At 38.1% G+C, this 25,797-nt stretch overlaps 1 protein-coding gene across 1 annotated transcript in view; it reads left to right on the forward strand.

Annotated features, from left to right (window-relative positions):
* LOC117317014 (neurotensin receptor type 1-like) overlaps window positions 1–25,797 on the forward strand; it is a 60,162-nt gene that overhangs the window by 2,655 nt on the left and 31,710 nt on the right. The window contains exons 2-4 of the mRNA XM_033871791.1: window positions 11,748–11,844; window positions 12,090–12,225; window positions 12,390–12,514. Coding sequence (XP_033727682.1) covers window positions 11,748–11,844; window positions 12,090–12,225; window positions 12,390–12,514 — 358 coding nt within the window. The remainder of the gene's footprint in view (window positions 1–11,747; window positions 11,845–12,089; window positions 12,226–12,389; window positions 12,515–25,797) is intronic.

Genomic DNA, 25,797 nt, shown 5'->3' on the forward strand with positions numbered 1-25,797 from the left:
ATGTCAATGCAATGATCTGCACTTGTCCATATTATGACTTATGCTCCATATATAATTTAAGTTGTTTTTTTTCATCATGTAAAATGCATACATTTCCTGTATTGCAAGTTATGACCTATCTCACTTTTGTGACAAATTTGTTTGAAGAACTTAAGTATTTTTTTCAATTGTTTCTCTTGAAATGTATAAGGTTTCACACTGCAATATCTGTGTGATAATTTAACAATGACTTAACAGCAATGCAAAACTTCTGTTTGATTTTAAAATGTGCATAAATTGTATTCTTGTGTGATCTTTCATAAAAAAGACTAATTATTTTCATTGTTGCAGACAAATAATTTAACGCATACTTTATATGCATACTTTTTAGTTCCAAGATACAAGTACTGTGTTACATGATATACTGAGTAGTATCAATGATACGATTACAATTATCTTTCTCGATAAATTGTATGTATTGATGAATATAAATGATGTGTTTAACCGAGTGCGTGGTTATGAAACATGTATCTGATATGTAATAACTATGATTTGATACCCTGTTAGCTTCCTACTGTAAGGCACAAAATGCCACTCAATATGTTTTTGTCATAAGGTGGTCAGTTTCCTCACTGACTACTAAGGTGGTCAGTTCCCTCACTGTCTACAAATATTAATGTTCAGTTTTATCTTTAAAAGATTTCAATTGAAATAATTTCGACTGTCTTCAATTTTCCAATAGCATATTGATTGCTATTAAAATAATCCTATCATCTTTAATGTAGAAACATATGGCTGAATTTGCTTTTTAAAGAAACAGCAACATCATCATATTCCAATTGATTGCAATGCAAAGTAACATCTTATTACAATTGCAGTAAAATATATAGCAGATTGACTGAAGGTTTAGAGGCTCCATTTAAGATATTTTGATGGTAAGTATTCAAGACAAGAGGCCCAATGGGCCTGTATCGCTCACCTGGCTCTACAGCAACTTTGAAGTTGATTGAGGTCATTTCTACAGATACTATGCTGATTACTTCTTTATTCAAATAAGTTTATTCATATTAATAATTTTTCTAGTCCTTCATTCCAGCATTTTATTGGCCTAATATCAGGTCTCGACCTTGGCTATCGCAAAATTATTGTTTACAGATTTAAGCGGAATTCACCCCTGTGACTTTTAGTGAAGGTCAAGGTCATTCATTTGAACAAACTTTGTAGCCCTTCACTCCAGCATGCTACAGGCCCAATATCAAGTCCTTGGGCCTCTTGGTTATTGGGAAGAAGTGGTTTGAAGATTATAGCCTATTTGACCCATGTGACCTTAAATGAAGGTCAAGGTCATTTATTTGAACAAACTTTGTAGCCCTTAACCCTAGCATGCTACAGACCCAATACCAAGTCCCTGGGCCTCTTGGTTATTGAGAAGTCGTTTGAAGATTATAGCCTATTTGACCCATGTGACCTTTAGTGAAGGTCAAAGTCATTTATTTGAACAAACTTTGGAGCCCTTCATTCCAGCATGCTACAGGCCCAATATCAAGTCCCTGGGCCTCTTGGTTATTGAGAAGAAGTCGTATGAAGATTATAGCCTATTTGACCCATGTGACCTTGAATGAAGGTCAAAGTCATTTATTTGAACAAACTTTGTAGCCCTACACCCCAGCATGATACAGGCCCAATATCAAGTCCCTGGGCCTCTTGGTTAGCGAGAAGAAGTCGTTTGAAGATTATAGCCTATTTGACCCATGTGACCTTGAATGAAGGTCAAGGTCATTTATTTGAACAAACTTTGTAGCCCTTCATTTCAGCATGCTACAGGCCCAATATCAAGTCCCTGGGCCTCTTGGTTATTGAGAAGTCGTTTGAAGATTATAGCCTATTTGACCCATGTGACCTTTAGTGAAGGTCAAAGTCGTTTATTTGAACAAACTTTGTAGCCCTTCATTCCAGCATGCTACAGGCCCAATATCAAGTCCCTGGGCCTCTTGGTTATTGAGAAGAAGTCGTATGAAGATTATAGCCTATTTGACCCATGTGACCTTGAATGAAGGTCAAAGTCATTTATTTGAACAAACTTTGTAGCCCTACACCCCAGCATGATACAGGCCCAATATCAAGTCCCTGGGCCTCTTGGTTAGTGAGAAGAAGTCGTTTGAAGATTATAGCCTATTTGACCCATGTGACCTTGAATGAAGGTCAAGGTCATTTATTTGAACAAACTTTGTAGCCCTTCATTCCAGCATGCTACAGGCCCAATATCAAGTCCCTGGGCCTCTTGGTTATTGAGAAGTCGTTTGAAGATTATAGCCTATTTGACCCATGTGACCTTTAGTGAAGGTCAAAGTCATTTATTTGAACAAACTTTGTAGCCCTTCATTCCAGCATGCTACAGGCCCAATATCAAGTCCCTGGGCCTCTTGGTTATTGAGAAGAAGTCGTATGAAGATTATAGCCTATTTGACCCATGTGACCTTGAATGAAGGTCAAGGTCATTTATTTGAACAAACTTTGTAGCCCTTCATTTCAGCATGCTACAGACCCAATATCAAGTCCCTGGGCCTCTTGGTTAGTGAGAAGAAGTCGTTTGAAGATTATAACCTATTTGACCCATGTGACCTTGAATGAAGGTCAAGGTCATTTATTTGAACAAACTTTATAGCCCTTCACCCCAGCATGCTACAGGCCCAATATCAAGTCCCTGGTCCTCTTGGTTATTGAGAAGTCGTTTGAAGATTATAACCTATTTGACCCATGTGACCCGTGAATGAAGGTCAAGGTCATTTATTTGAACAAACTTTGTAGCCCTTCACCCCAGCATGCTACAGGCCAAATATCAAGTCCTTGGGCCTCTTGGTTAGTGAGAAGAACGCCGTTTGAAGATTATAGCCTATTTGACCCATGTGACCTTGAATGAAGGTCAAGGTCATTTATTTGAACAAACTTTGTAGCCCTTTACCCCAGCATGCTACAGGCCAAATATCAAGTCCTTGGGCCTCTTGGTTAGTGAGAAGAAGTCTGTTGAATGAAAAAGTAGATGCCGGACGGCCGGACGGACGGACGGACGACGGACGCCGCACCACGGCATAAGCTCACTTGCCCTTCGGGCAGGTGAGCTAAAAATGAAGTCCCTGGCATGGTATGAAAATACCTGTCAACTTCTTTTCTTAATATATTTGCAAATAGCCAAGTTCCTCAAAAATTACTGAAACATCTACAAAAGAAAAATAGCTCACGAAATCTAATCGTCACTGCTATTAACATGTGTGTGGATATCATATTACTGCTTGTGATATATATTGGTAACTAGAAATTTAGTATACCATAAATTTGCTTAGTGATAAACAGCAAATATCTTTACTATAAAAGACTGTTTCTTTTGACATACACAAGATAAAAAGCACAAGAAGCTGGTGCCATAACTGTAAAAAAAAACATGGGCACCTACTTCATGTAACTATTAGCTACCAAATAAGCATACCGTATTCAGCTATATTTTCTGCATTATTATGTACACTCAATACCAGTTAGAACTTATTGTATGATCTGCAACATAATTTATTAACCGTAGCATGAATCAATGGGCTTCAATAAGCTCTGTGAAGTGATTTGATGATAAAAGCTCTGTGAAGTGATTTTTTTATCATCAGTTTTTATGCCCAAACACACTAGGATGAATAATAAATAGGATGGTCCCAAAAGCTATAACCTTACAGTAAGAATAATTAAAGTCATTTTTGTTAGAATTTTCTTATATGTAGTTTAACTTTAAGATTAATTATATCTTAAATACAACATGTAGTTTCACATGTACGTAAGTATGTATGTATATGTATGTATGTATCTGTTGCTCATTTATACCTTCACACAATAAATATTGTTCCTTAGATTAAATTATATTCTTGTCTGTCTTGTCTTGTCTGAGTTCAAGCAACATCATTGTCTCTTCATGACTGCAACCAAATGGCTCACAAGGCTGTTTAAACCGGACAAATTTCAACTCAAAATACATATCTAAAAGTTTATTTAATTGTTAACTTGCATATATGTATGAATATTACAATTTCAAACATACTTGACCTGTAAATATTTGTACATAAATGAGGCTAGTTGGTTTGGAGTCGTGCAAAGCCCCTCTGGTATATGCTGTACGTTTTTTTATCCCTTATTCTTTGCACATTCGATTTCACCTCTTCTAATTGAAACAAAGAGAGATAGAAAAGTTGCTCATATCAATATAGCTATATTGACCAGTATTTTGCCTGCATGAGGTGGGGATTCAAAATTGTAAATGGTGGAGAAGGGCCAAATACGGTCAATTCATATCAATATGGCTTTAAAACTAAGCAATGTTTATGGTATGTTTTGATTACATCATCTTTAGATCCTAAACTAGGAACATGATATTGTCTTATAATTCAAACATCTAGTATTTGTAATAGTAGATGAAATATCCAGATGACAGATACAGGCCCTCTGGGCCTCTTGTATTTTTGAAACCATTGCGATCCCCCACCCAATGACCATATATCACATTGTTGGACATAAAGAGATAAACACAATAATGATGTGAAAATAGGCCCTGGGGTCTTTCCTCACTCCAAGGGGCTTAGTTTCATTAAACACAATGTTGGTAAAAAAATCCTTGGAGTCTTTCTACACTTTGTGATGGGTTTGATCTTTGAAGCTGTTGAGATCTCCTCCACATAACCATATAATATTGTTTGACATCAATGAACATAAACGTTAACAGCTGTCATCAGGGATAATTCCAGGATGTCCTGCAAAGAACTGTGCATCTCTTAAAATATATACTTCAAATACATTTCTTTCTATTATTTTACCGATTACACATAATTTTAAGGTCTCGCACAACTAATTCAGCCAATCAACTGGTGTTTCACCTGATACAAGTCCCTGAAGAAAAATGTGTTTCTTGGGTTTGTTGCTATTTCTTCAGTAAATAACACATGCAATTGGTACTTTCTATAGACGACGATAAAGAGTAGGGTCTTGAGATTTTAAACACCCAAAATCTACACTCCTGGTATAAATTAGAAAGGTGTAGGATTCCAGGTGTAAAAAGGCAGGAATTCCCCCATGCTGGGGGTTCCCCTATCCACTGTTAATATCAGGGTTACTGTCTTCTAAGTACTGGTGTGCTCTTATATGCGATTAAACCTATCCAATAACATCATTTTTCTGCTATGGAAATCTTCAATTTTTATTTTGAACTTCAAATGAGCGATTGGGGAGGGCGGAGTCATTAGTAATAACATATAGTGAAATAATTAGTTGTTTGAGACGTTAAGTTAACTAGTTATCGCCCTTTTTTAAGATGACAATGGTATGACGTCATGATTTGTAAAATATATAAACCCATCTATGACGTCACATACACTTGTTGCTAGGCTACTTAGCAATCGAAGAAGGCGGAGTTAAACAGTCTTCTAAACTATCTTCGCATAACATTGGGATTCCCACGCGTACGATGGATAGGTCTAGCAGGATGATAATGATGTCAGTGGCACTGATGAGTGCCATACACATGTTTCCAACTGTCAGCCAATACTTCACGTGGTAAGTTTGAACATTTATGTCATACATATTTTGATCGGTATTTAAACATATGTTATTGCCACAAGAAAAAAGCAGTAGGATTGGACATAAGTTATTGCAGCATTATCAAAGACCTCTCCCAAAATAAGAACATATTACAAAATTTGGCAAAAGAAAACTGTGGAAGCATTGTTCTCCGGAAGTATAAAATATTAAAATCGGTTGCTGGTTTTAATGAAATAATGTACATTTCTAAAAAATCGTAATATTTGAGTTCATGGGCAGATTTTCATTCCAGAACGTAGTAAATCAATGTTGATGTTTACATCTAAATCAGTGAGATTACCTCTCAAGATCAAAACGATGGTTATCAACGAAAAGGTGGAATTCGTTCTCACAAGGGTTACCACAATCAGGGGTTTCTACAAGATTAACTCGAAATAAGTCGTATCTGAGGGAACTGTTTGGGTGATGTATCTTTGCATGTGTGGTAAAATAAGGCAGTGTTAGGCTCTCGAGACTTTAGTTTGGCTCAATGGTTATCTTTGTTTGAAATGTGAGGAACCCCAGGGGACATCAAATTTTTACTTTTAAGATTAAAAGGCTAACCTAACATCCGGACTATGGCTCAATGTCAGATTAGAACGGGTGTGATTTCGGAGAGATAAAATGACGTAAAAATTAGGAGGTAAAATTAGGCAGCGTTAGGCCCTTGTGCCTACATTTAGCTAATGTCCGGACTTTCTGGCTCAATTGTTAGAACGCTAGCCTAATGATATATATATATATGGTATATATATATTATTTATAACCATCCACATGTGTACATGTCTCCCTTTGTGGACCTCTCCTGTAAATAAGTTAGTAAAAGTTTGCAAAGGAAAGAAAATGGTTGTCTGATCTCTCTCTGCCAAGCTTAGCTCGAGTTATTGCGATGTATTACCCAACCGTCATGCCATAATTAACTAAGAAGAAGGTCCCGGGATTGTTATCCGCTTCGCTCACAATATGTATTATATTAATTTTCCAATCTTTTTTTGGGGGGTTGCAACTTTTTTTTTAACTCTTGCGTCTAGTAGTTTTTTGTTTGTTTTATAAAGTATCGATGGAAGGTGCAGATATAGCTAAAATATCTTTGTCCATTTAATAAACGAAGGGGTTGAGGATAAAAAGGACGAATTTGTAGTAGAAAGTTTGTCGTTTCGAATTTCAAAATCATTTCTATTTCTAAGAGGTTATGGGGTTATTTTGCAATATGATCAAAATAATGTAAACGTATCCATGTAACAGCTGATTTTTATCAGATTTGGTATTTTGTTCAACTGTATGTGGTTAAATTGCACTAAAAAACCTGGCGTTTAACGGTGTTTCATCTTATAAAGTTACTGTTTCTTATCTTGCGTCTACCAGAAAGAGTTTCTAATCCGGTTTCCAAATACAGAGAATCGCTATTTGCATATGAAGATAAACCAGTTATGATACAAACAGTTTCTCATTGGACATTTTCTAATAAATTAGATTCAAACACACAACCACCCCATAGCTCACTAGCATACTCCAAAACTGATGAAATAAAACAAGAGGCCCAATGGGCCTGTATCGCTCACCTGGCTCTACAGCAACTTTGAAGTTGATGAGGATACTATGTTGGTTACCTCTTTATTCAAATATCATTGTAAGCTAGTTTTATTCATATCAAAAATGTTCTAGTCCTTCATTCCAGCATTCTATTGGCCTAATATCAGGTCTTGGAGGCTCTTGGCTATCTCAAATTTCACCCCTGTGACCTTGAATGTAGGTCAAGGTCATTTATTTGAACAAAATTGGTAGCCCTTCACCCCACCATGCTACAGCCCCAATATCAAGTCCCTGGGCCTCTTGGTTATTGAGAAGTGGTTTGAAGATTATAGCCTATTTGACCCATGTGACCTTGAATGTAGGTCAAGGTCATTTATTTGAACAAACTTTGTAGCCCTTCACCCCAGCATGCTACAGGCCCAATATCAAGTCGCTGGGCCTCTTGGTTATTGAGAAGAAGTTGTTTGAAGATTATAGCCTATTTGAACCATGTGACCTTGAATGTAGGTCAAGGTCATTTATTTGAACAAACTTTGTAGCCCTTCACCCCAGCATGTTACAGGCCCAATATCAAGTCCCTGGGCCTTTTGGTTATTGAGAAGAAGTCGTTTGAAGATTATAGCCTATTTGACCCATGTGACCTTGAATGAAGGTCAAGGTCATTTATTTGAACAAACTTTGTAGCCCTTCACCCCAGCATGCTACAGGCCCAATATCAAGTCCCTGGGCCTCTTGGTTATTGAGAAGAAGTCGTTTGAAGATTATAGCCTATTTGACCCATGTGACCTTGAATGAAGGTCAAGGTCATTTATTTGAACAAACTTTGTAGCCCTTCACCCCAGCATGCTACAGGCCGAATATCAAGTCCCTGTGCCTCTTGGTTATTGAGAAGTGGTTTGAAGATTATAGCCTATTTGACCCATGTGACCTTGAATTAAGGTCATTCAAGGTCATTTATTTGAACAAACTTTGTAGCCCTTTACTCCAGCATGCTACCTGCCCAATATCAAGTCCCTGGGCCTCTTGGTTATTGAGAAGAAGTCGTTTGAAGATTATAGCCTATTTGACCCATGTGACCTTGAATGAAGGTGAATGTCATTTATTTGAACAAACTTTGTAGCCCTTCATTCCAGCATGCTACATGCCCAATATCAAGTCCCTGGGCCTCTTGGTTATTGAGAAGTTGTTTGAAGATTATAGCCTATTTGACCCATGTGACCTTGAATGAAGGTCAAGGTCATTTATTTGAACAAACTTTATAGCCCTTCACCCCAGCATGCTACAGGCCCAATATCAAGTCCCTGGGCCTCTTGGTTATTGAGAAGAAGTCGTTTGAAGATTATAGCCTATTTGACCCCTGTGACCTTGAATGAAGGTCAAGGTCATTTATTTGAACAAACTTTGTAGCCCTTCACCCCAGCATGCTACAGGCCGAATATCAAGTCCCTGGGCCTCTTGGTTATAGAGAAGTTGTTTAAATGAAAAAGTTGACGCCGGACGGCCGGACGGCCGGACGGACGACGGACGCCGCACCACGGCATAAGCTCACTTGCCCTTTGGGCAGGTGAGCTAAAAATTATACATATTTTGATAAGGTATCTCGTTTAAGCATATACTTTAATTTTCTAAGGGAATTAACCTGTTTTAAAACAGATGTATATATGTATTTTCAATAAGGTAACCCCATTTCCCTGTAGCATTTAAATCAACCCCAAATACCTATGATAAATACTAAAGTTTAGTTTGTTCATTTCGAGATCCCCATCTTATTCGTCTGTATTTGAAGTAAAATAACTTCTATTTTACTAATATTACAATTGACCAATCATGCTTTAGCCCCACGGTTTAAAGTCACTGTTAATGGTCGTTTCTATATCGTTATAAAAGGATGATATCATCATACGTGAATGAACTTGAGCAAAAAGACGAGACGTTGAACGTTAAACATCATCAACTAGTGTTATTCCGATTAATCGTAGGGGCCGCGGTGGCCGAGTGGTTAAGGTGTCCCGACACTTTATCATTAGCCCTCAACTTCTAAATGAACAATTTCACTGATAAATTGAAATAAAAATGTATTCAAACAACATTTTAAAACAAAGCTGGATGTCTAAATCATAGCCATAACATTCCCCCCCCCTATTTTGGTTAATGTTTTTGCAGATTTTTCCCTTCCTGTTCATGATCTATCAATAATTAATCATCGATCATTTAAAAAAAAAGGTAATTAACAACAACGGGGGACCAAGTATAGAACCCTGCTTAAATAGCACCCATGTCAGAAAATGAATAGTTTGTTTTCTCTTTTGAAAGATAATCTAACTATTTCGACAATTAATCTGATACTCCATAAGACTTTCATTCAATTAGCAGTCCCTTGTGCCAAACTCGCTAAAAAGGTCATGGGTATGTCACAAAATATTAAACAAACGTGTTTTCTTTCTTGTAATGCTAAACAGACATCATGGTAATTTTTAATAATTGGTGAACCTTTGAATGACCTTACATAAACCCTGAACAAAGAATTGTCAATAAAATAATTATGAATGTGTGTAAAGACAACCCATTTGAAAATGTTGCTTACCGTAGATACAAAAGATATTAGCGGTTGAATGTATAGCACATTTTTAAACAGCGACATTACTATAGCCATTTCCCCTAAAATCAGGGTAGATACCAGACGAACGTTACAAATTAAAAAGTAACTGAAGGGGCTTAGAAACTGAGTGAGCAGTATAAATATGATGTCTTATTCCCTCATGACCAGAAGCTTTACATAATTTCAAAGTTTCTGATAAATTAACTGAAATATCAATATTATAATAAAAAATGTTCTATACTCGTGTTCGCAAATAAAAAAGATATTATGTTCAATATTCCATTGACTATGAATGAAGATATATGTCCTATGAAAGATCTGCAAGAACATCTTGAAATTCCAATTGATTCAAAACTGCGAGCGTCTACTAAAATAGGGAGAGGCTGTAGGAAAGGAAGAAACGTTTTACTTTCCATTTCCGGAACTGGGAGTGATATTTCTAACATTAACACTATAACTGTTCCGAAATTATATAGATATGTTGTTCTCCCTATCGGTTATACGGATGCGAGATCTGGAACAATATGCTGGTTGCTGACCACACCAAAATAAAACAATTTCAGAATTATGTAGCAAAACGTGTACTTGGGGTTGAGAAACGAACCCGTTGGGACATGGTAGAAAGAATAATTGGAGTATGTCCAATAATGGCAGATATCAGAAATCTCATTTTCTTACAACTTCTTATAGCGCTCACGGCACGGGCGAAACAAATATCCATTCGACGTCGTTTACAGTATTACACCTCTGGTAGCTGATTTGTACCATTTCGCCCTTTCGTCTTTTCGCCACGAAAAGACGAATATCAAATATTTTAATTCTCGTCCTTTCGTCTTTTCGGTATTTTCGTACCGAAAAGACGAAATTTAAGAAAATTTAAATTTCGTCTTTTCGCCCCGAAAGACGAAAGACGAAACATCGTACGCGAGAAGACGAAATGAATGCACGCACATTAGTGACTTTAATTCTCGTCGAAACAAATATACAGTATCACACAGATAAAGAGCACTTCTTTGTATAGCGGGTTTTAATCCGATGTAGTGAGAATACTGTATATTTGGGAAACACCACATGACGTTATATGTCTAACAGTAACAAAGTAAAAATCCGAATGGAAACGCATAGTTAAAAGGACAATCCGGTCTAAAGAATACACCGAGCTAAAAGTTTGTATAAACGACTACTAGTATGTACAGACACGTACAGTGAGCCGTACAGACACGTACAGTGAGCCGTACAGACACGTACAGTGAGCCGTACAGACACGTACAGTGAGCCGTACAGACACGTACAGTGAGCCGTACAGACTACTTCGACTTGGAAAACCGAGTGAACAATTCAAGTGTATCATACTGACGATAAAATATGTTGTTCCTGCAGCCCGAGTTTACTCTGGCCCCTGACACCATGTGTGGTTGCCATAACGAAGTTTATAATGACGTAATGAAATATTTAGTCATGACGTCAGTCTACAAAGTTATATAGAGAAAGCTACTTTGAAACTATTAAAATTTGGTAAAAATGACACCCCCGGTGGTGTTCATTTTATATAATGGACACTGAGGGTGTCATTTTTACCGAATTTCAATCTAGCGCAACATTTGAACTTCAAATGAGCGATTGAGGGGACGGAGTCATTAATATTAACATATAGTGAAATAATTAGTTGTGTGAGACCTTAAGTTAACTAGTTATCGCCCTTCTTTAAGATGACAATGATATGACGTCATGATTGTTACTAAGTTGCCTCGCAATCGATAAAGTCTGAGTTTAACAGTCTTCTAAACTCTCTTCCGTATGACATTGGAATTCACGATTGATAGGCCAAGTAGGGTATTATTGATGTCATTGGCACTGATGAGTGCCATACAACAGTTCCCTACGGTCTACCAATACTTCACGTGGTAAGTTTGAACATTTTCCATATTTTTCTTATCGTTGATTACAAATTCTTATCACAGTATACTCAAGTTAACGTCAAATATGGCGTGTCTGAGATATTGTATTAACTTTATAATTTGTAATGTAGTGTGGAGTCCAGGCCAGGTTACGTGTCAGCGATGCTGAATTATCTTACGGGGACAGAGGCGGAGAACATTTGCCCAGCGCCAGCCGATGTATTATGGGCAAGTACTCAAAAAAGTAATATAAGAGTTGAATGATATATCTTATACATGTATATACAATTTAGCAGGTTACTGCAGTACGTATACATTTTATAACTCTGTGTCTCCTGTATAAACTCCGATTAAAAAACAATCGGCCTTTTTCGTGCTATATATTTTCATATTGGCACTGTTGAAGAAATTGTGCGTAACATTGACAGTTTTAATGAAATAATGTGCTCATGAAAAAATCGATTTAATTTCAGGGAATTGGAACCGAGGTATTCTGTAACCTCCTGTGCGCCCCTATGACCATGCTATTTGCTAATGCGTCGTCGATTGGAAACAGCGCCAAAAGGAAATGGAAATCCATGGTTTCCATGTTCCAGGATTGGAGAGCCCGTAAGTAATATTTATCGATTCACAAAAGTCTTTATCTTGCATTGAATTGCAGAGGATTTCCATATCATTCGCATTAATTCAACGAAGATGAGAAATTACGTATGTCTAGGCGGAACCCTTGTATTCTTAAGATATGGTTTGATATAAATTATGTGCTTGTACAGGTCCTTCCACCTGCCGCAGCTGTGGAACTGTTCCATGCCAGGTAGAAAGGAAGACACTCTGGAAGCCTTCCAGATCTCTGCAAAAGGACCCAAAAACACTTCTCAGAGAGATCGAAGGCAATGCTGTTATTCAACTATGGACTTGAGCTGTCCGTAGAGTTGACCAAGTAACTACCCGAAGACAACCTTTACTGGAGGAGGAAGATGTGTGGTCATTTTGAGGAAGAGCACATGGTTCTTTTCCCACGATGCATCCAACGCCAGATTAACAACTGGTACCCCGTCCCTCGCTAGGTATGTATAAGTGGTGATGATGATGATGACGACGACGACGACGACGACGACGGTGACGGATACTTATTGTGTGCTGTAATGATATCAATATTGTTTTTATTACAGATTCCCTGTACTGAAATGAAGCCGATGTCAGGCCAGTGATGGAAGATGTGGAGATGTGTTCCAAGATTTGTGACATCAGCTTGTTGAATGGCGTCGCAAGATTTTCGATCATTTAATGTTCATGTAATGTTAAGCTCCGATTTTTACCCTCCATCTATTTTGATATCGGCAAAAAAAAAACCAGTATATAATTATTAATAATAAAAAAAAAAAAATTAAAAAAAATAAATAAATAAAAAGATAAAAGAAAAAAGGGAAGTCTGAGGGTGAGAAACCCTTGTTTTCCATAGTTTCTTTTCTTTTCTTTATTTTATGTTTGTACATGTCCTTCCCCTGCGGAACTGTCCTGTGGCCATCCGAAGGGAAACCATCTGGAAGTCGCATTGACCAGACAAACTTGGTGGAGGTCAGAATCCGGCTTTGGAGGTCCGGTGAGCTTATGCCATGGTGCAGCGTCCGGCGTCCGGCGTCCGTCCGTCAACATTTGCTTCAAATCGCTACTAGTCAAAAAGTTCTTATTGGATTTTGACCAAATTTGGTCAGAAACATCCTTGGCAGAAGGGGATCAGATTTTGCATAAATGGTGGCTCTGACCCCCAAGGGGCCTGAGGGGCGGGGCCCAATAGGGGAAATTGAGGCAATTCCTTTAAATCGCTACTAGTCATAAAGTTATGAATGGATTTGAACCCAATTTGGTCAGAAACATCCTTTTGGGAAGGGGAACAGATTTTGCATAAATGGTTACTCTGACCCCCAAGGGGCCAAAGGGGCGGGGCCTAATGTGGAAATAGAGATGATTCCTTCAAATCGCTACTTGTCATAAAGTTAGGAATGGATTTGAACCCAATTTGGTCAGAAACATCCTTTTGGGAAGGGGAACAGATTTTGCATAAATGGTTACTCTGACCCCCAAGGGGCTAAAGGGGCGGGGCCCATTAGGGGAAATAGAGAGGATTCCTTCAAATCGCTACTAGTCATAAAGTTATCAATGGATTTGAACCCAATTTGGTCAGAAACATCCTTTGGGGAAGGGGAACAGATTTTGCATAAATGGTGACTCTGACCCCCAAGGGGCCAAAGGGGCGGGGCCCATTCGGGGAAATAGAGGTAATTCCTTCAAATCGCTACTAGTCATAAAGTTATGAATGGATTTGAACCCAATTTGGTCAGAAACATCCTTTGGGGAAGGGGAACAGATTTTGCATAAATGGTGACCCTGACCCCCAAGGGGCCAAAGGGGCGGGGCCTAAAAGGGGAAATTGAGGAAATTCCTTTAAATCGCTACTAGTCATAAAGTTATGAATGGATTTGAACCCAATTTGGTCAGAAACATCCTTTGGGGATGGGGAATAGATTTTGCATAAATGGTGACTCTGACCCCCAAGGGGCCAAAGGGGCGGGGCCTAATGGGGAAATAGAGGTAATTCCTTCAAATTGCTACTTGTCATAAAGTTATGAATGGATTTGAACCCAATTTAGTCAGAAGCATTCTTTGGGGAAGGGGAACAGATTTTGCATAAATGGTGACTTTGACCCCCAAGGAGCCAAAGGGGCGGGGTCCCATATGGGAAATAGAGGTAATTCCTTTAAATCGCTACTAGTCATAAAGTTATGAATGGATTTGAACCCAATTTGATAAGGAACATTCTTGGGGGAAGGGGAACAGATTTTGCATAAATGGTGACTCTGACCCCCGAGGGGCCAAAGGGGCGGGGCCCCATATAGGAAATAGAGGTAATTCCTTTAAATCACTACTAGTCATAAAGTTATAAATGCATGTTGTAAACTCAGAGAGTCTGGACTTCATTATTTCTTTAAAGCAGTTGGGATCCCCACGCTATAACCATAAATAGCATTGTTTGAGGTTAACAAACAAAAGGAATTGAACATGAACATTATTTTGACATTTGGTCAAATTCAACCAGGTGAGCGATACAGGCCCCATGGGCCTCTTGTTTATGACTAGGTATGTATAAATGATGATCATATGATAATGTGAAGTCTTGAGTGAGGTATAAGTGATCAATTCCCAAAGAGGGAGGGAGGGGGAATGATTTGTTTGGTTTGGTTTATTTAGTTTAACGTCCTATTAACAGCTAAGGTCATTTAAGGACGGCCTCCCGTGCGTGCGACATGCATGTGTGTGGTGAGTGCGTATGTGTGTTTTGGGAGGCTGCGGTATGTTCGTGTAAAGTCTCCTTGTGATAGGCCAGAACTTTTGCCGATTTATAGTGCTACCTCACTATATGCTGAGCGCTAAGCAGGAGTAGCAACTACCATTTTTAAAGACTCTGGTATGTCTCGGCTAGGGGACAGAACCCAAAGCCTTCCTCACAGGGACGAACGCTCAACTAAAGGCCAAAAGTGAGGCAGTGTCAAGGGAGGCGTTAGGAAGAGAAAAGATAAGATCCCAAATTTAGTCGCCTCTTACGATCATGCAATGGGGGCAGCAGGTACAATTCTTACGCCCTACCTGCAGGGGGTAAGAGGGGGAATGAAGGAAAGAGAAATTTGGTTTGGTTTATTTTGTTTAACGTCCTATTAACAGCTAAGGTCATTTAAGGACGGCCTCCCGTGCGTGCGACATGCATGCGTGTGGTGAGTGCGTATGTGTGTTTTGGGAGGCTGCGGTATGTTCGTGTTAAGTCTCCTTGTGATAGGCCGGAACTTTTGCCGATTTATAGTGCTACCTCTCTGAAGCATACTGCCGAAGACACCCAGCACCACACCCCACCCGGTCACATTATACTGACAACGGGCGAACCAGTCGTTCCACTCCAAATATGCTGAGAGCTAAGCAGGAGTACCAACTACCATTTTTAAAGATTCTGGTATGTCTCGGCCAGGGGACAGAACCCAAAGCCTTCCTCACAGGGGCGAACGCTCCACTAAAGGCCAAAAGTGGGGCATTGTCAAGGGATACATTAGGAAGAAGAAAGTTTAGAAAGAAGAGAAAAGATCAGATCCCAAGTTTAGTCGCCTCTCACGATCATGCAAATGGGGGCAGAAGGTACAATTCTTACGCCCTACCTGCAGGGCAGTGTTTGACGGTAATTTGCACACGATGCACTGCTGCTAGTCCTTACGGTTCAATAAGTAGGAATGCGTTAGATATGTATGACCAATCCTAAGACGGACAAAAACAACCTCGTCTCGTCGATTGTCTCTGAAGCAAGGAGACCATTCGCCGATATTTCCGTTGATTGAGTGTTGTTTAATGTGTACATATTCATTCTATTTATTTTGCCACTATGATGATCAAAATTTTAATTAGTAATATTGGATAATAGTACAGAATTCGGAAGTTTTATCACCACTTTGTAGTGACCAGTCCTATTTTGATGAATCTATGTTTTAAAGTATTTCAAGTAAAAACATTTGTAAAATACATTATTAAATTAAGTGAAGCAAACTGGAATGAAATAGAGGTCTTCTAGCAATGGAATGGAATACATTAATTGGATCTAATGATAATGTGAATGAGATAAATAGTTTACTTATAAATCAAATAAACTTTCTTACTGAAAAGTATATTCCATGTAAAAGAATAAGAATAAAACCTAATGATAAACAAAGGATGACTAATGAACATAGAACCCATTTAAGGAAAAAGAATAGCTAACATAAAATAGCTAGACATACCAATAGAGTAAATGATTGGTATACATTTAGAATGTTGAGAAGTAATGTACTTATTAGAAAAGCTTTAAGATACACATCTTACACAACTTCAAATCCTCTTAAAGTTGATAATTATATTTTGATTCATCCATTGGATAAAGCAGAAGTTATCAATAATGCATTTACTTTTATTTCTAACTCTGTTGAGGATACTAACAATGTTCATAATTCTAATATGGAGTTACCTTCCCTTAATCATGTCAAACTTGGTGCAGTTACAATATCAGATTAAGATATAATTGACCAAGTCCAGTTAATTGATGATGGTAAAGCTCCTGGACCCTGCCCTGCAGATAGGGCATACGAAGTGTACCTACTGCCCCCTATGCATGATCGTAGGAGGCGACTAAATTTGGGATCTTATCTTTTCTCTTCTTTCTGAACAACTTTCTTCTTCCTGATGTCTCCCTTGACAATGCCTCACACTTTTGGCCTTTAGTTGAGCGTAGCGCTCAGCATATTTGGAGTGGGACGACTGGTTTGCCCAGGAGGTTTGGTTTATTTGTTTAACGTTCTATGAACAGCTAAGGTAATTTAAGGACGGCCTCCCGTGCGTGCGATATGCATATGCATGCGTGTGCGTGTTTTGGGAGGCTGCGGTATGTTTGTGTTGTCTCCTTGTGGTAGGCCGGAACTTTTGCCGATTTATAGTGTTACCTCACTGAAGCATACTGCCGAAGACATTCAGCAGGACACCCCACCCGGTCACATTATACTGACAACGGGCGGACCAGTCGTCCCACTCCTAATATGCTGAGCGCTAAGCAGGAGCAGCAATTACCATTACTCTGGTATGTCTCGGCCTGGGGACATAACCCGGTTTAATTCTATGTATAAACTAAAATTATTTTTTGTGATGGTACAATCGTTACTGCGGCAAAAACGTTCTTGAATATCATCCAAATGCCTCCGCGAGACCTATGACGAAACAGACGGGCAACCACAGCCCCCAGTCATACGTCATCCAGTTGTAGATTTTTTCGCTACCATGCACAGGGACAGGTTACAATAGTAATGTATGTATAAAATATATGGTGGGTCGATATAAACATAACACATGGGACGAAGCTCCGATTCTGGAAATCCCAGGGCGCCAATTTCAAATATAAATTAACAACACTTACTTTCAGTCTTTTTCCACGGGAATTGCTGCTATCGTTTCGTTATAGGTTATAGTTTTCACACATATAATCTTTAATTGTCGATCTGTTCGCATACTCCCCATTTTAAAGCACTTTGTCGGAAGTTTTCAATGTTCCCTCCAAAAAATTGATGCTATGGACCGGAAGTTGCGCAACACCTTGGCAGTCTACTTACAATCTACAATCTACTTAGAAAAGGCCTTTCCTAATTATGGAATACGTTTGATAATTTTTGATCACGCATAAATGGCCCTGCAGGTAGGGCGTAAGGCGTAAGAATTGTACCTGCTGCCCCCATTGCATGATCGTAAGAGGCGACTGAATTTGGGATCTTATCTTTTCTTGTCTTTCTTACAAACTTTCTTCTTCCTAATGTCTCCCTTGACAATGCCTCACTTTTGGCCTTTAGTTGAGCGTTCGCCGCTGTGAGGAAGACTTTGGGTTCTGTTCCCTGGCCGAGACATACCAAAGTCTTTAAAAATGGTAGTTGCTACTCCTGCTTGGCGCTCAGCATACAAGGAGTGGGACGACTGGTTCGCCTGTTGTCAGTATAATGTGACCGGATGGGGTGTGCTGCTGGGTGTCTTCGGCAGTATGCTTCAGTGAGGTAGCACTATAAATCGGCAAAAGTTCCGGCCTATCACAAGGAGACTTAACACGAACATACAGCAGCCTCCCAAAACACACATACGCACTCACCACACGCATGCATGTCGCACACACGGGAGGCCGTCCTTAAATGACCTTAGCTGTTAATAGGACGTTAAACAAAATAAACCAAACCAAACCAAATCACGCATCAAGCGATTAATTAACGATTACTCACCAAGACACGATATCAGTCATATTTGCTTCAAAAATTCTGCCAAAATTATTCACTGCGGATATGACTCTTTCCAGTTGCCTCGGGAGTTTTCTTCCCTTTGGCTGCTATTGTCCATCGCCTTCCGAAAGGTGTTGCGCAACTTCCGGTCCATAGCATCACTTTTTTAGAGGGAACATTGAAAACTTCCGACAAAGTGCTTTAAAATGGGGAGTATGCGAACAGATGGAAAATTAAGGATTATATGTGTGAAAACTATAACTTATAACGAAACGATAGCAGCAATTCCCGTGAAAAAAGACTGAAAGTAAGTGTTGTTAATTTATATTTGAAATTGGCGCCCTGGGATTTCCAGAATCGGAGCTTCGTCCCTTGTGTTATGTTTATATCGACCCCCCATATATTTTATACATACATTACTGTTGTAACGTGTCCCTGTGTACCATGGGAGAGAAATGTATTGATATAAATGAGAACATAGACATTAAAGAAAATTAACTGAAATATCAAATCGTCCGAAAGTTTTTTACGCAGTCAAAACACATTAAGGCAAAAAAAGAAATCCCTGCTGACCAACTCGACAAATTCCTTTCAAACTATGTATTGTGTTTTCGGAAGAGAGATTGTAACGGGTATCGGCTAAGTTATCTCGGAGGAATGCTTTGTTCCTTCGAACGATATCTGAAAGGTCATCGGTATGGACGTACATTGTGGTAAAATTACAAATTACGAGTTCCCAGGAGTCCAAGAAGCCTGGAAATCTAAGAAAAAGATTTGAAAAAGAAAGCGATTGAGTACAACCAAGGCGGCGAATGCAATTATAGATTCATCAACAAGGACAAAAATACTCCGCCCATGCAAATATCGTATTACATGAAATGAAAGTGGAGCAACATGCATAAAAAGTAACAAGTTTACCAAGCAAGTGTAGGAGAGAGCTAGAACACAGACAATTATGCCGAAGAGACACTTATCTAGGCTATGATAGAAAATGGTTTGGTTTTATTTGTTATACGTCCTATTAAAAGCTAAGGTCATATAAGGATGGCCTGCCGTGCGTGAAAAATATGCATGTGTGTGGTGAGTGCGTATGTGTGTTGTGGGAGGCTGTGGTATGTTAGTGTTAAGTCGCAAAGTCTTAGACAATTTTATAACTGTAAATAAAAAAAACATCCTAGAGTCATCTCCTTCGACCATGCAACGGGGTTTGGTTTGGTTTATTTTGTTTAACGTCCTATTAACAGCCAAGGTCATTTAAGGACGGCCTCCCGTGCGTGCGACATGCATGCGTGTGGTGAGTGCGTATGTGTGTTTTGGGAGGCTGCCGTATGTTCGTGTTAAGTCTCCTTGTGATAGGCCGGAACTTTTGCCGATTTATAGTGCTATCTCACTGAAGCATACTGCCAAGACACCCAGCATCACACTCCACCCGGTCACATTATACTGACAACGGGCGAACCAGTCGTTCCACTCCAAATATGCTGAGCGCTAAGCAGGAGTAGCAACTACCATTTTTAAAGACTCTGGTATGTCTCGGCAAGGGGACAGAACCTAAAACCTTCCTCACAGCGGCGAACGCTCAACTAAAGGCCAAAAGTGAGGCATTGTCAAGGGAGACATTAGGAAGAAGAAAGTTAGTAAGAAAGACGAGAAAAGATAAGATCCCAAGTTTAGTCGCCTCTTACGATCATGCAATGGGGGCAGCAGGTACAATTCTTACGCCCTACCACATGCAACGGGGCAGAAGGAGGCGTGTCAGAATATGTTTAAAACAACAGAGCTTTTTACGACAGATCGACACTCGCCGAAACGATATCACGAAAAAATTAAATAGGAACCCCAAAATATCAAAATGTATATTCAAACGAATAAATATGCTTCAATGCACTCGTTTATTAGAATATTTTGTTCACCAATATCATTTTTGTTTAGTAAGGGATAGTTTTGCTGTCCAAGTTACAATGAGGACTTTTTTAGGATGCGTGTGGTGAATATGTGTGTTTTGGTAACCAGCCGCATTTAAGTGACGATTGCTTCAGTACCTACTGCCAACTTTATAAAAGTCAAGCAGACAGTGGCGGTAAACAATTAGATAAACATTGCTTTACATCTCCTAGTGACAGAACACATTACAAATAAGTTTCATCACCATAGAGAAAAAGCTCTAAAAAGCAAAGGTGAAGAATTACCAAGAGAGATCTCATCAAAAGGTGAGATAGCATTGCAAATTTAGTCTTATACGAGCCATGCCATGTTTTTCATTTCCAGTATAAATGCTTGTTGCAAGAACATGAACCCTATCATATTTCTCAAAATATATTTAATAGGTGTAGTCTGCACGCAGTTTCAGGAGAGAGAAAAAAAATCTGGCTCATCGGCTATAATTGATTATCTAAGACCGTTTGTGCTGCCACTTTGTTTCGATAAAAGATATTATGGGAGACTTGGAATCAGTGGCAGACAATTTTATGTCTGTCGGGTGTACGTTAAGAGATGTTTGATTATTTGATGTAATTCCGGTTTTACTGGGGATCAGGTGATCGAAAACTAAAAGCAACGAGGGATGGTCTGTATCAAGTAATTAACGTTTTTAATACATCGAATAAATGATATTTCTTACGGGGATTGGTGAATTGTCAGCTCTTCCGGGAAATATGTTGATCATTATAAGAGGGCGCCGTCTGATCAGTTTTTGATGTAGCGAAACGAGGGAGTAATAATTTGTCAAATCTAAGGGGATATCCCGAGTCACCCAGTAGCCATCCATCAATCTCCCGTCTCTCAAAAACTGCACTCAAGTTGCTATTGTTCAGAATAAAACTATCATGGACAGACCCAGGCCACCTAGTTACTATGTTGATCAATCTGCGTTTGAAATCAAAAATATGATAATACAATAATTTGATCTTGTTTCACATATTTAAACTAAACAGTTCCGTTGTGGTTTATCCAGAAGATATTTTTCACTTTTTATTTTTGTAAGAGTGGTATGATCTTTCTCTCAAAATCTGTCAGTGTTAAAAAATTGATTGTTTAATACACAAGGCCAATATACAAAGTAGACTTACATATAAAGTAGACTGATATTTGAAGATAATTATGAGAGTAACAAAACTTGGGTGTACTGTAAAATCCATGAGATGATTCGTAAGTTTAAAAATGTCCACAGCACCTCTTTGGCTTATTTAAACCCACACTTAAATGCAGTCGTTTACTACATGTAATATTATCAATTACACACAAAATGGTTAAATTGTTTTCTGTTTTTTTAGATCAACTTATTTGAATTTGCGTTTTCTTTTGGACCCTTGTGAAGGTGTCATAATAATACAATATAAAAGTGGCTAATTAATCTTTTTTTCTATCGCTATAATAAAGTTTTTACTGGTTTAAATCAGATATCTGTATTGAAATAGAGATATCTCTATTTTAAATTTGAATCAATCTCATTTGATTAGAATATATCTAATTTCATGAAATACTGATGTCGGTAGTATCGTCTATTTAATTACAACACGTGTATATCTTAATGTTTTGTTATATTAATAGAACATTTAAAGGTGTCCTGAATATTTTGTTTATCAAGAAAGTAAAACCTTCTCTTTTTTATGCCACGATCATGTCATAGCCATGGAATATTATTTCCGTATTTCTGTTCAGAAAGCTGTCAAGGGGATACTACTTTAACATAGATTCTATCAGTTCTCGATATCGGCGAAGTTGTGAAGTAGCAGAGCTATGAATTTTGGTAGCTTTCAAGCGTGAATGACGTTTAACTTACCTACACCTACTGTCGACGACAGCTTGGATATTCAATGCATGGAATCCTTTCCTACATACATACGTATGTTCGTCAGCGGAAGGGGCAATGATAGGAATTAAGGTGCCGTCGATGGCACCGACCACATTTGGAATATGGTGGGCAATGGCATAAAGCTCTTTCAGCTGTAAAACATCCGCCGGAAAACTGATCTTCCCTCTCAGGTGATGGATAATTCCATCTATCACACGCTTTGTAATGCGAGAGACAGAGGGTCGACTGACCCCATGTAGGTCCCCGGTTTCCGAAAGAGAAATCCGCCTTTTGCAAAATACCTCGGGGCAATCAAAAGTTGTATCTGGGGTTAATGGCGTGGGAGCGATTGGTTACGGTGAGTAAGTCGTCTTTGATAATTTCATATATATTCACAATTAAGCCTCGTGACATACGGTAGCGCTCAATTTAATACCCGTCATCGTTTTTATCTAGGTAATTTTCTCTCTCTCTAAACACTCATTCTCTCCTCATTGCTCTTCTTATTTCCTCATCTATCAATACCATTCAAGCCGCCATTTTGGATTCGCACTTACAAGTGGATGTAAAGCTACATACAGATTTACACTACATCTCAGGGTGGTGTAAGTTACACCCGGTTTCAGGAATAACTTGCACCCACTTGTAAGTTACACATGCTTTGTGAAACGGACCGTAACTTTTACGTACGGTTTACATACCGATTTACACCCACTCGTAAGTTACACCCTGTTTGTGAAACGGGTCTATGGTATATATTTCTATCAAATCAAGTTGAAATACACACATTTCACGTCATTAACACCTTCCTGTTCGGAGGTTTTTGAGGGGTTTTGTAGGTAAAATGAACATGTTCTCTAAAAACATTTTTTATAATTTTAATATTCCGTGTATATTGAGTGGTATATATCACAAGATTTTTCTAACAACTTTAATGAAATATTTCTGCTAAATCAATATATTACATAGAGAAACAATTTTGTTGTTACATTTCGAACAGCTTAAAATCTCTAAATACACTACACTGCTTTGAAACAATTTGGAGGTTGGAGAGGGGTGTCCTTGGGGTCTTGGATGTCTTTATGTGCATTAAGCATTGATGACAGTTTGAAAAAAATAATTCGATTAATAATTTTTTTTTCATTGATGGACCAAATGCATTATTTTGGAATAAATAAATATAAAAGGAATGATACAGTTATGTACTACCTATGCATATGGAGTTATCATATTAGATTAGATTTTAAAACAATATGTTCTTACATGCAATGTTGCTACGCATAATAAAGTATTAGTGAGTTATTATGAAGAGAGATGATCACTTTTTTTTATGAAATACAGTTGTATTCTATCACGAGTTGTTAGTAACAACATATTTCTAAGAAACTCGAGTAACATTTTGAGATTTCCATTAGTAATAAACTTTTGAAAATATTTTCCAATTTCAGAAAAATGAACATACAAATTGCTCCAACAGGAAAAACAACTGCATCAGTAAATTCTGTATATCTTTAACATTAATGTACCTCATATTTCCTCTTTCTGTATTTACCTTTCATCACTTCCATTATGCCACAACTTGAAAGAATTTTTCTGCTTGGCAACGGAACTATCTGTATACCATCTTTAACATTACACATCACACAATCTACTCTCTTTTCAGTAACAACAGGTAAACATTGATTTTCATTTATCTTTTCTTGCTTTCCATATATATCATATATATTGGAAAATACATTCCCTGAATTCAAGTTGTTGAAATTGAGATGGCCAATGACTAGCTGATTGCTTATACAATACAAAGGCATTAGCAATAATAATGTCAATGGAGTGAAAAAATAAAACTTGCCACCAATGAAATTTAGTTCCCAAGTATGAAGAATACTGTGCGACATATTGATTACTCTTATCTGCGGTATGTTTGTGTTATGTTTTTGCTGCAAGTCAATCAACAAGGTCGATGTAATTATTGTAGATCATTCCAACGTTAGCCGGTAATTTAAGTTATGAAGATTTGTCTAATATTTTTTGGACATTATGTAAAATATTGATCACAGCAGGATCCATGTTTGGAAAATAAAACAAAACAAAACTAAAAGAAAAAAAAACATTGTAAATCAAGATAAGCTACTATTAAATTAGAGAAAAAATAATACGATTAATAGGATTGTCTAAAATAAATATTCACCAAAATCACATGAAAAATAAAATAAGCACAATTATTTTCTCAAAAAAAAAAAATCACATTGACAGATCAGGAGATGTTAAAAGAATCAAACTGACAACTAAGGAAAGTTATTTTTTATCAAATGCCCAACTTTATGGAATAACAAAATAAAAACTAAACAACACCAATACACATTATTTCGTTTTTAGCCCACCATCATCAGATGGTGGGCTATACAAATCGCCCTGCGTCCGTGGTCCGTCCGTCCGTCCGTAAACAAGTGCTGAAGGGATCTTTCTCAAATTTCATATGTAGGTTCCCCTTAGTGCCTAATTATGCATATTGCATTTTGAGACAAATCGGAAAACAACATGGCCGACAGGCAGCCATCTTGGATTTTGACAATTGAAGTTTGTTATCGCTATTTCTCAGAAAGTACTGAAGGGATCTTTCTCAAATTTCATATGTAGGTTTCCATTGGTGTCTAGTTATGCATATTGCATTTTGAGACCAATCTGAAAACAACATGGCGGACAGGCAGCCATCTTTGCTTTTGACAATTGAAGTTTGTTATCGCTATTTCTCAGAAAGTACTGAAGGGATCTTTCTCAAATTTCATATGTAGGTTCCCCTTAGTGCCTAGTTATGCACATTGCATTTTGAGACCAATCTGATAACAACATGGCCGACAGGCAGCCATCTTGGATTTTGACAATTGCAGTTTGTTATCGCTATTTCTCAAAAAGTACTGAAGGGATCTTTCTCAAATTTCATATGTAGGTTCCCCTTGGTGCCTAGTTATGCATATTGCATTTTGAGAGCAATCAGAAAACAACATGGCGGACAGGCAGCCATCTTGGTTTTTGACAATTGAAGTTTGTTATCGCTATTTCTCAGAAAGTACAGAAGGGATCTCTCTCACATTTAATATGTAGGTTCGTCTTGGTGCCTAGTTATGTATATTGCATTTTGAGACCAATCAGAAAACAACATGGCCAACAGGCAGCCATTTTGGATTTTGACAATTGCAGTTTGTTATCGCTATTTCTCAAAAAGTACTGAAGGGATCTTTCTCAAATTTCATATGTAGGTTCCCCTTGGTGCCTAGTTATGCATATTGCATTTTGAGACCAATCAGAAAACAACATGGCGGACAGGCAGCCATCTTGGATTTTGACAATTGAAGTTTGTTATCGCTATTTCTCAGAAAGTACGGAAGGGATCTCTCTCACATTTAATATGTAGGTTTGTCTTGGTGCATAGTTATGCATATTGCATTTTGAGACCAATCAGAAAACAACATGGCCAGCAGGCAGCCATTTTGGATTTTGACAATTGAAGTTTGTTATCGCTATTTCTCAGTAAGTAATGAAGGGATTTTTCTCAGATTTCATTTGTAGGTT

This window comes from Pecten maximus, chromosome 18 (genome assembly GCF_902652985.1).
Source record: "Pecten maximus chromosome 18, xPecMax1.1, whole genome shotgun sequence".
Classification (NCBI taxonomy): Eukaryota; Metazoa; Mollusca; class Bivalvia; order Pectinida; family Pectinidae; genus Pecten; species Pecten maximus.